Here is a 12,505-nt window from a genome sequence, read left to right on the forward strand (position 1 = left end):
TAATTATTTGATGTCACTGGATATTGCTATTATATTAACTATCCTACCCAAGTTTATCAGATGATATTTTTAAATGATGGTTCAAATACCGATGATTATAGGTCAAACTCCACTCAATAACTATAATACTTTATATTATGAAAGGTCAACGATATTGATAACCTAAGCCTACATCGATCCATTGGCTATTGATGCAATGATTATTTGGAGAACTCATTATCTTCATTTTATGTTATCTTCTCATTGATGATTGTTTCATTTGTATGGAGAATCACCATTGATTTTATTTTTAATTGCATGGAATGTCACATCATTTAATACTAGTTCATTGAGTTTTCTATACAACTCAACTCAGTCTTAATCCCAACTATTTGGGGTTGAGTTTATCCATATAAGAAAACAATAAGGTTGTGTAATTCTATAATTTCATACCCGATTTTGTTTTGGTTTCCAACTTTACATATATACATTTTTCTTATATTTCTAGATCAAGGTAATAGATATGTCTCCCCTCCCTTATTATAAATTATTTACTTTGTTTTATTACCTTAATATCATATATGCATTATATGGCTTCTTTTGGTATTGAAATTCTAAATTTATTTTTTATTAAACAAAAATTTGATATACTAAGTCAAGCATTAGAGGAACTACAAAGCTCCCTCTACAATGAGCTTGCAACATAAGAAGGGCTAGATGACAACAACAACGACTTTGTGGGCCTGTTGTGGCAATGACCTTCAATTTTTTGGTTGCCATCATGACTCACAAGTTGGTTTGTATATTTGTATTTTTTTTTACATTCTTTTAATATTTTGTGTTGCCAATAAAGGGGACTATGGGACAAGTAATAGTTCCCAATGACCATTCCATCACATGTAGACTGAGAGCTCTTTATACTTTGGCTTATGTTAATAATCTAATTATTTGTTAAAATTCTGTTTATAGGTGATGGGGAAGATTGGATTTAATTTCCCAATCTTTTTCACACTAATCCACTACTTTTATTCTTGGGTTCTACTCATCATTTTCAAAGCACTATCACTACTTCCGACCTCTTATTCTGCCAAATCCACACAATTTTCTTTATTTCTTTAGGCACTATAATGGCTTTTTTGACCAACCTTGGCAATGTTAACTTGAAGCATAACATGTAAGATATATTAGAGACATCTCCCTTTGCCGATTCTTGAAAATTGCATTGTTTTCAACCTCTTAGTTGCAAATGAAAGGAAAGATAAAATTTGGCAAATGGACAATAAAAAGGTGAAAAAAATACTAGTATAATCTTGGTATAGTTGCCCTACCATTTATTTGTATGAGTCTAATGAGCCCAAATGTACAGAATAATGGTTTTTTCTCCAATATGGTTGGAGTCTAACTACCTAAAGAAAGTAAATAAAATTTTTAAGAATTTGAGCTAGTTTTTTGATAAGTCTAAGTGAAGTGTGGGCTACTTGATTGGTTTATTGAACACACAACATACTATTCTTGAATATACCCGCATTGGATAATTAAAATACACATATTAGATAAGTGGATTTGAATATTGTTACTTGTGTTGTACATTATAAGTTATCTCTCTAGGACATCGAACTTTATCATCTGGTCATCCATATTTAAGTTATGTAGTAATATCAATAAAATGCACCATAAATCTTAAAATACCCCAAAGGTTTAGGAAATTGACTAATTATTCCCCCATTGTTTCGGTATTTCTTAAAGTATCCATACTATTTCTAACAATTGAATAAATCTTCCCCACCGTTAGCGTTCGTTAACGGAAGAATTAAAAAGACTATTTTGCCCATCATTCATTAAATTTTCAAAATGAAACTTTTGATACCTTATTGAAAGTGAGGTGATGTTGAAGACGCTGTTGGACATCGTTTGAAAATGATGGTGAGGTTTTGGTCGACGAGGTTTTGATCGTCATTGTCTATAAGAAAGCTGACAAGTAAAAGTATTGGTCATCATTGTTTTCGTTGGGAACGACGAGTGCTCTTGCTCTGCTTTCAATTAACTCCAAAAAGAACACCGAACAATAATCATGTTGCGGAGTATCGCATAAAGAATAATTCAACAAAGGGACCACCTCTTCCTCTCAAGCCAATCCCATATTATCCGAAGGTCCAGCTGATGTGAAATCATTCAAGACGGGCTCTTCAGTTCCCAACCTTTCAATCTTTGGATTAGTGGTGTCGCTTCCACCTTTTTCTTGAACCTTGCTTTATTAACAAAATCCTTTTCCTTGTATTTGGTTTTCCATCAAAAAAGTACAAATCAGCTATGAAAAAGACCCATTTAACAAGTTCACAACTTATGAGCTTAAAACTAAGAACACCGTAAGGCAACAAGATTTGAAAAAAAAAAGAATAATTTCAATTGGGAATTACAAAATTGAAGTCAAGCCTTACATTCCAATCCACTGAATAAAAAAAAGAATCTTTAATCAAAACAAGCCTTCAACTCCAAACAACCCGAGCAAAGACCCCCACCCCCTTTTCATTTTAATGTAGAAGTTCTTATATGTCCATCTATGCATTATACCCTCTTTAGAGAGAGAGAGAGAGGGATATATATATATATATATAGAGAGAGAGAGAGAGAGAGAGAGAGTGTTGGAAGGTTAGCCGCTACCGCTGGTTTGAGTCAAGAAGACGGTGATCTTTGTCGAAAAGGGTATTTTGAGTATAATTTAAAATTAAATCAAACATGTGAAGTCACTTGTAAATGGTATGGGACTGAGACTTAATGGGAAGGGAACTATGCGCCAATTGTCATAATTAGTAGGGGTACTTTAAGATAATACTGAAATAGTAGGGGTATAGTTAGTCTTTTTTTTCTAAACCTTAGGAGTAGTTTAAGAAATTTGCCCTTTAATTAATAATTAAATATTTTTCTCGTGCTTGTTTCAATTTATGGCTAAGTTGAAACCAAACAAACCTTGAATTATTATCTAGTGGAAAGAAACCTCTACCATTTTGTTTGAATATTGAATTGAACAAAAAAAACTACAAGGATCTACTAGAACAACTGGGGGTTTCAATATTATACTTAGAAAGATAATCAAATCATAAATCATTGAGAAAGATAATTTGGGGGATTTAAATCTGTGAAAGTTGAAGGGGTCTTTGTAAGAGCACATGCAAAAGCAAGGGCATGTAAAAAGAATAGGTCAAAGTGATATGATCCCAAACATTTGCTCTTAACATCATAAATAACAACAACAACAACAACATGATGATGATGATGATGATGATAATAATAATAATATAACAATCATGAGATGTTTAGAATTGATTTCAATAATGATAATATAAAGTTCAAAACTTGTCATTATAATTTAAGATTTGTAAATATAAATTACACTTTACATTACTTTTTTTTTGAAGAAATTGCATTACTTATCAGAGACCATGGTATTTTTAACCATGGGCACATGGGTTCAAAACTTTACATACTCAAAGTATTTTTTGGGGTTTATTTTAGGGCAAATAGGAATGACAACCATAAGGGGTGGGGTCGAGTTTTGTTGTCCTGTCGTCCCGACTCAAACTCAAGATACCTGTCATGTCCCCGCCCATACTCAATGGGGCTAGAAATCCCCCATCCTCGTTCTTGTGGGGAATGAGGACCCCCGAATTTGCCTCGTTCCTCTCTGATCATACTTACAAATTGACTTTTTATTTCTTTGAAACTCACCTACAACTATGTAATATAGTATAATATATATTAAACGTTATTTTATAAAGACACACTTTTAGTTGGGGCGGGTTTTGGGCCAGGGTAGGGCTAGGGTGGAAAAATACCATCCTCGCCTGGTCCCCGGTTACAACTCAAAACTTGCCTCAAACCCAATCAAAGTCTACCCCAATTGGGCAGAGAGGGTTAGAGCCCTATGGGGACTGGTTAAGTTGTCATCTCTAAAGGAAAGTTAAAGGTCAATTCCACGAAAGCCAACCAAGGTTGACTTTTAACGTCGGTACCAAGAATTTGGAATATGATCCCTACTTGGTTACAATCAAATCCATTTGATTTTAGGTAAAACCTATCCATTTGCTTACCCATATGGGCTTTACAACTGGTGTGGCCCACTAGTCCATACACCAAACCCATAATCCTCTAAGGCCATGCTGAAGGCTAGATTTGTTCCCAACTCTCTATTATTATTATTATTATTATTATTATTATTAGAGAGTTGATGATAAGTACCTTGTACTTTTAAGTAGGGTTGCAAGTAGAGCTGGGTTAGATCGGGTTGAGGCCAACCCTAGCCCAACCCTAACCCTAACCCAACCCGACCTTCAACCTGACCTACCCAACCTTAACCCTAATCCTAACTAAATTCCTTTAACCCTAACCCAACCCAACCTAACCCAAAGTCAACTTTGGGTTGGGCTGGGCTTAGGTTGGGTCCAACCTAGCCTTCTTCCCATCCCTTAAAATCTTGTAGAACTTCTTAATCTTAGATTTTAACTCAATTTTCATTACGATGACTTATAAATTATAATAGATCTTTTATGGGCAGTAAGCTATGGGTGACAAACAACACAGAGGAGATAAAGAATAAAATATTCAAAAAACATAAAATATGTTATCAAGGTTTTAGTATTTCCAATTAGGATTAAGTGAAGTGATTATCTTCAATGAAATAAATGATAGTATGTGGCAGTGGCTATACAACTATCATGTATCTAAACAAATCAATGTATGATCAATATATATAACATATATTTATATATGATATATACTATAGAGTCGGGTTTGGGTTGGGTCGAGTTGCCCAAGGAATCAACCCTAACCCAAACCGAATTAAAGTCGGGTTCATAAATTTCAACCATAATCATAACCCGAGCATCAACCCGACCCAACCCAACCCGACTTTTTTCGGGTTGGGTTTGGGCTAACCCGACCCAAGTTACAGCCTTACTTTTAAGGGTAATCTTAAGATCCCCAACTTTCAAATGTATCATTTTAGTACTTGAATTTCTACACACACGTACACACACCACAATGGATAAAATTAAAAAATGATTATATTATTTCTAACGCTCCACAATGGATAAAATAAAAAAATGATTACTTTCTTATACCGATGGACTTTTAGATACAAACTAGTGACGGCAAAGTAAGAGTTCAAAAGTGAGATTACGCATGAAAGGACTACAAATATATAGAGTGCAAAATCTTGTATTTTGTATTACTTTGTATGTATTTATATTGTATATATTTGTATTTGTTTTTTGGTAGATATTATATATTTGTATTTGTGCTCATTTCAAACTGAGCTCAATAAATAGAGTTTGGCTTCCGGCAATGCCCCGTTTAAGTAGCCTTTACAACCTTGCATTGGGAATATCTCCCTACTCATGTGTTTTATTTTATATGGAGATATTCTCGATGAAAGATTGGAAGAGACCGTTGGGACGGTGTAAGCATGGGCTTGTCCTGACCGAAGCCAATTTCCAATAAATACACCAAGGTGCATTTAATTAATCATTGATGATTTGTGTCCGAAGTCCAAAGGTAGATGAATAGTGACAAAAGAGGAGTTCAGGTCTGCACTCCATAAAGTCCCACAACACATCTCTGCTGTGTATTGGGGACATCTCCCGATAATGATGTCATCAGTTTTGGTACTATTATCGTGAGATGTTCCTAATACACAAGAGGGATATACTGTGGGAGGTTGTGGGACACGTCCTTGTGGGGCGCAGATCTGGACTCACAAAAGGGAATCAAAATATGGCCATTTTTATAATTTATTCTTCAATGTAACATTAGTTTAACGGTAATTGGATTTAAATGTATATTTCTTAAAAAAATAGATATAAAGTGGGACATTTTAAAGTTGAGCCCCTAAAATGAAAATAACCAAGGTACAGGGTACTTATATGCAATTTACTTTTTTTATTGTTAATTTGTTGTCTTATATTTATAGCAGTTCTTACAGCAAAGGGCTAAGAGGCAGGTCGAATTGTTGGAGAGGAAGAAAGACAGAGTACACAGAAGGGCAAAGCACCATGAACGCCCCTGATCGTTACGAGCGGTTCGTCGTACCAGAAGGCACCAAAAAGTACAATATACATGGCTCTTCCTTTCTTTTATATTCTCTCTATCTGTTGTATATATATATTTTTAAACATTTTTCCGCGTTTCGACTCTGAACGACAGGGTATCCTACGAAAGAGACACGAAAATTATCAACGCTGCTTCCTTTACACTTGAGAGAGAAGAGCACACCATAGGCAACATCCTCCGCATGTACCCCTACTAATTAATCACTCGTTCCATTTATGTTTTCTGATGCTAACACTTGTTTTGATGGTTCTGTGATTGTTTGCGGCTACGTTGATCTAGTCTATTTGTATAGTTTATATAATTTGATTGCTTCCTTACTTGATGGATTATTTTGGTTGTATAGGCAACTGCACAGGGACCCAAATGTTTTGTTTGCAGGTTACAAGCTTCCACACCCGCTTCAGTACAAGATAATAGTTAGGGTTAGTATTTTTTCACTCATATTTTATTTGGTTATAATATCTCTAAACGTTCTGCCATTCATGTTCTTTATTTTAACAAAATTTAATAAATTTAGTACATAATTGGTTTGTAATGCTTTGGATAATTGTATGGTTTATTGTGCAGATACACACAACAAGCCAATCATCACCAATGCAGGCATACAATCAGGCTATAAATGACCTAGACAGGGAGCTCAACCACTTGAAGAATGCGTTCGAGGTTTGACAATACATCATTTTGTTTTAATTATCAACTACTAGATTATTCGTTAAGCATGTGGAGAAAAAGATCCGAGTTCAAAATGTTTATTCTTTCATCTTTTATTGCTTTTTTCAGTCTAGTCTTTCTAAATCTCCTCTTTCCCTTTTGTATCAATAAGTTATATTCTCAATAAAAAACAATTTTTTTCTTCATGGCTGCAGGTGTTTGGTGCAAGTTACCATTTAATATATTGGGTATGCTTGGTTTAGTTAAATCACTTGGGAGGAATAATTGCTGGAATAGTGGGGATTACTAACATTACTTTTGTAGTTTTTTTGACCAGTAACCACAGAAAGAATATTCATTAATAATTAAAAGATATGGATACAACAACAAGTTGTGAGAAACTAGCGAGTCTGATACAAGGCAAGCCACGCAACCTTTATTATAATTGTGCCCAGTACATATGCTGTATCTGAACCCCTTTCTTAGCTAAACCATCTGCCAAACTGTTAGCAAATCTTCTAACCCAATGTACTTACAAGTTCACATCTTTTGAGTTTTGACATCCATTTAACGCGCACAATTCCTAAACTGCTAACTCACCCCTCACCTTTTTCTAACCATCCCACAACTATCTTTGGATCACCTTCAATAACCAAACTACCAATTCCCAGTTCTTTGGCTTTCTCAACCCCATAAAACATTACTTTTGTATTTTGTTGTATACAACATAGTCTTTTGTGTAATTCTTAGAGAAATTACTAGGTTCTACAAAGGTGAAAGTTAGTAACTTTCAACAGGAAATCCACTATTCCCTCCCATTGAAGATTCTTTCATTCCTCTCTACCAAACTGTCCAAAAGGAGTACTTCCCTAATGCATCTTACATGATTTCTCCATCTTTCTTTGTTAGTGGAAAAAAGGAGCCTTTTAATGTTGTAAAAAGATCATCACCATCATCATCATTATTATGTTATTACTACTATTTTGATGATTATTGCAGTTTTTTTTTTGGATCAACAGCATTTTTACAAGAGCATAGATTATTTGCATTATGGGGGATTGGGACATAAAATAGCTGCAAATCATGCCAAAGAAAATTTATGCCAACCATCTCCATGTTCATCATTATTCAATGTGTGTAATGTGGAGTTTTCTTCTAAAAGAAATAAGGAAATAATAAATTTCTATCAAAACTGGAATTAATAAATTAAGTGTTGTTTTGATAAAGGAATGTGCTTGTTTTCTTGGTAGTGGAATTGTGGAAAAGTACCTTGATGGCTTTTCTGATTTATGTAAAAAGTTTCTCTTTTGGGGGCAAAGACATTTTTTCTAATTCTTTGTTAAAAGTAAACCTTCTTTTATGTTCTAATATAAAAACCCAGAATGCATGTATTGTAACTAGCATTGGTTTTTTACTTCAAGGGGCCATTGCTTGGTGTAATAGTAAACTCTGGGCTGACAAGTGTGAAAATAAGGTTCAAGTTTGAGTTTGAGAGTGACCATTTTATTAAAAAAGGTCAAAGATTAGGTTTGTAATTTTGTATCCAACCTACCTCTCCTGATAGAATAACTAGGACCAACATTGAGTAATGATCTTTTTATTTTTGGCTCCAGATTCCAGTAAAATGCCATTATAGTCCACATATTTTGATTACTGAGTTTTTATTTGGAAGGAAGGTTAAAGAGTAAAATGACCTCTTGGTCCCAACCAAAAGGGGATCAAGGGAAACAAAAAGGTGCAAAAAGAAAGAAACTTGAGTATAAAAGTACAAGTTGCACAATTGACCAAGAAAAAAGGGGCTTGAAGCAATCTTTTCCTTGAGATACTCTTTTTGATTGTTAATCAAGATACTTTTCTTGCTAGGACTTCTGTGGTTGAATTAACTGATCTAGGAAGCTAAGCAAGCAAGGTGTTCATTATGTAAGCAAAATTCTTGCCTCTCAGTGGTTGGACTCCAATTCCTTGGTTTATTAATGGGGTTGATATTAATAGGAATTAGGGACATTTGGGCCATTAATGAATGATATTGTGCTTTTTTTTAATCTTTGTACAGTATTTAGTTTTATAATTGGAGGTCTCCATGTCTTCTGTAAAGAAGCAGTTTTTTTTTTTTTTGTATTTTTTTTTTGTTATTGATAAAAGAAGCTTCTAAAACTAGCTGGCCAGAAATAAGTCCTTCATATCTTGATATATGGAAGGATCTAGGAAAGTCTTAAAAGTCCTAAAGGTCAAAAGGCTTTGCTTGATGCATTCCAAAAGTCCTAGGGATTTTGGTGAATTTGTTTGGCATGTAACATTTGGTGATTAGGGGCCTGCTTCCTTATCTCAAGTTTGAACCACAGAGGGGTATTTGGGAGAAGGATTACCTATTTACCTGGAGAAGAGTTTGGGCTGGTGAGGGAATATCTACTTGCCGCGTGAGATGTTGTCTGTGACGCTTATGTAGGACCAGCTCAATTCTGTCCTTTTGTGAATGTTGAATGATTTTTCTTGATCAGAAAATTTTGGCTGTTGATGGTGTACTTGAAGGAATAAGAAAGAAACTAGAGAGAGAGAGAATACTTGGCTGTTGATGGTATATCAGCTCAATTCTCTTTACTGAAAATGCCTTTTTTTCTTGTTCATCTTAACCTTCCCTTGTGTCTTTTAGACCCCATTAACATCTCAAGAATCGGAAAACAATACAGGTTTCTTTTCTTACTCCAATCATTGCCTCCGCTCTGCCTCTGATGTCTTTTTTAGTGTTTGAAATAAAATTTGGGCCACAGAAGTGACAAATATCTACCTCAACTTAAATAAGATGGTCTCAGCAAGTCTTCTGTGATCATTCATGATAAGATGCACAACCAACCATATTGTTCATTGATCAACATGGATCAATCTATCAGAGTTTATGCCATTCCAGGCTCTATTGACTGTAATAACTCCATCCAAGGACACAACATCCCAACTGTAGCTCTATCCAAGTCTATATATGACCTTCTTGATGCCAATAATTTATCGTGCAGAATTGTTTTATCATATCAAATTTCTAAGTCACTTAGTCACCTATAAGATCAATATCAAATGCCTAGGTCACAATGATTCTTTTTATCACAAGCATGTCTTTTAATTGTATGAGACAAAAAGTCAACCATGATCCTATCTATAGGTGTTGTCAGATACTCAGATGAGCTTTGCTTTAGAGCCAAGAGATCTAAAGGACAAATATTCATAATCAATCCATATTTTGTATAAGGGTTGAATATGGACCGCAGGTTGGTGTGAACCTCAACTTAGATCATGTCAAGCACACTCAGATCCGACACCTATTTAATACACCATTAATCTTGTTGAGGCAAAACTCAGAGCCAGGGAAGGAAGCAACTCGACTAAGAGATTGCCCTTTTCCTTGAGATTGAAATTGATGTATTGGCTTTAAAATTCCATACATCTGTGATATTGAGTTTCCGAGTCCCATTCTTCCTAATGGCATGCACATACACTTTTCTATTTCATTTCTTCTAGACTGTTTCCTTCCATCCTATTTTTGGTTAGAATCAAGTTTTGTTTCTAGCAAGAAATGACAGGGCATGTCAGAACTTGGCAATGAAGCCAACGGGCCTAAGGTACTCGCTTCATCATTTGTACATAACATTATTTCCATTATATTGATAAAGTTAAAATTACCAATGAAAAGAGATAGATGTAAAGTAGATGAACCTAGTTGGTGATGGTGTTCTTGATATTAGTGAGCTTTATAATCAGGAATTATATTTCTCACCATGATGCCAGTTTCTTCGTAGGGGCTATTACTTGCTGTAATGGTAAAATCTTGGGCTCTCAAGCGTGAGAGCACGGATTAGAGCTTGAGAGTGGCTATTTTGTGCCAGAAAAAGCCAAAGGTTAGGACTGTATCCAGTCCACCCTTCCCAAGATCCCAACATCGGATAGCCTTTTTTGGGTAAATAGTAATGGCCTTTTTATGCCAGTTTCTTGGTAGGCTATCTTATATTATATTATGTGGATCTGCGATTCACTTTCTATAGAGGCCAAAGTACACTTTGCCTTCCTAGTTCCTAATAATATAGTTCAAATTGACTGAGCCTTGTCCCAAGTCCCAACTATATGGGGTTGGTTATATGAATCTTGTTTTTCCTCTCCACTCTGTTGTGTTACATCCATTGTTATGGGCACTTATCTTTTTTTTTTTTTTTTGACAAGTATTTTGTTATGGGCACTTATCTATCAAAAAGAAGAAAAAAAAACCAGGGTTATTGGGTGCTCAGATAATTTCTCACTACTTCAACCTATGTCCTTATTGTCCTGTCCCTAGCTCTTCTAGATTTTTCAACTTGCAAAACATCACTTATTCTCACTGATGGGGTTAGTCCTAGGTTCCTATTGATACATTCATTTCTGATTCAATCCTTTATTGTTTTTGTTTTCCCACTTGTCCATTTCAATGTTTGCACCTCTGCTACTGTGCTACACTTATTTTTAAACATGTTTCTTGACTGCCCAACACCCCATCATTGCTGGTCTTATAACTGTTATATAAAATTTTCCTTTTGGCACAGGTAATATTTTCTCATCACATAGGACTCCAAATATAGCCATCCATATTACCCATTTCATTCTGATTCTATGAACAATATCCTCCTCAATCTCTCCCATGTTTTATTTTTTTGATGATTAATCAATCTCTCCCATGTTATGGATAATCAAACCAAGGAGGCCACAAAATTGATAGTTGCTTTTGTGGACTGTTGATGAATGATGATAATAGGTTTCGTTGAGAAAATTCAATGAGACTGCATGGAAAGAAAATGAGAGAATATAAAGTTTCAGCTAGTAAATTGTCAATATGTGTAGGCAAGCTGTGGGGTTTGTACTTCAGAATATATTGTTGATGAGTAAGATGCTTTTTTCGCTATAGCATGGGATTGATGATAGCATAATTTGGAGACTGCTAATGCAGTTGGTCGGATTGAAGGAGTTAGCAAGAATCCATGGAGTGTTGATCATCACTTGATGTTAGGGCGACTTTTCTTCCACTACAATTCAGATTAGGTTCAAGAGAGGTTAACTTTACAGCTGATGGCTTTAAATATATCAGGAGTTAAAGTGCCTCATCTAGAAATTTTATCCTTCATTGTCCTCCCCCCTCTTTTTCTAGGTGAGGAGTGGGTCTGTATAGATTTACATTCTGGTACATAATTGTGCATCCTCTCATGAATGTCTTTTTTATAAATACATGTTAACTTGTTATCTTCTATCTGAATTACAACCTGAAATGTTTTGCAGCTTATGTCATCTTTGTATCTTCGCGTATTCCTCACATTCTATGGCTTCTAATATGCAGGAAGAGATGATGAGAATTTCGAGGGAATACTAAGCAGTACGGCTGAGCAACATTATTTTGTTGAATGGAGAAACTTGACCATGATTGAAGATTCAAGAGGGAACTTGAGATCCCAAGCATATTTTGCTTGCTGTTAATGATAATTCTCTTGTTTGGTAGACCTTATTCTACGTTGTTATGGTGTGCGATGGAATTTTGTTGCCAAGTAAAATCCATTTGTAAGTTGGATAGACCTTGAAATGTAATGGCAATTTACTTGCAGATGTAGTTTGTGGACTACCATTTATTCAAATTGATCCATGTTGGAGAGACCTTTGGGACCAAAACATATATCCCACCAATGAACATCTTATCTGATGCGAACACAAAAGTTTGGTTAAGTATATGCAATTCCCCTTAGAAAGAAATGCCACCGACTTGTTGAAA

The 12,505-nt window shown here is 35.0% G+C and overlaps 1 protein-coding gene across 1 annotated transcript; it reads left to right on the top strand.

The window, feature by feature from the left end:
• Positions 1 to 5,939: 5,939 nt before the first annotated feature.
• NRPB11 (DNA-directed RNA polymerase, RBP11-like protein) lies at positions 5,940 to 12,340 on the top strand. The gene is made up of 5 exons (XM_010258881.3): positions 5,940 to 6,079; positions 6,178 to 6,267; positions 6,428 to 6,506; positions 6,652 to 6,747; positions 12,080 to 12,340. The coding sequence occupies exons 1-5, from the start codon at positions 6,027 to 6,029 to the stop codon at positions 12,110 to 12,112; spliced, it is 351 nt and encodes a 116-aa protein (XP_010257183.1). The 5' UTR covers positions 5,940 to 6,026; the 3' UTR covers positions 12,113 to 12,340.
• Positions 12,341 to 12,505: the final 165 nt, after the last annotated feature.

Source organism: Nelumbo nucifera, chromosome 7 (genome assembly GCF_055504915.1).
Source record: "Nelumbo nucifera cultivar China Antique chromosome 7, China Antique-T2T, whole genome shotgun sequence".
NCBI lineage: Eukaryota > Viridiplantae > Streptophyta > Magnoliopsida > Proteales > Nelumbonaceae > Nelumbo > Nelumbo nucifera.

Excerpts from the sequence above, each read along its gene's own strand:
- NRPB11 (XM_010258881.3), top strand. The coding sequence starts at position 6,027 with ATGAACGCCCCTGATCGTTACGAGCGGTTCGTCGTACCAGAAGGCACC. Across the intron at positions 6,268-6,427 it reads ATAGGCAACATCCTCCGCAT|GCAACTGCACAGGGACCCAA; the intron begins GTACCCCTACTA and ends TTGGTTGTATAG. Across the intron at positions 6,748-12,079 it reads ACTTGAAGAATGCGTTCGAG|GAAGAGATGATGAGAATTTC; the intron begins GTTTGACAATAC and ends TCTAATATGCAG.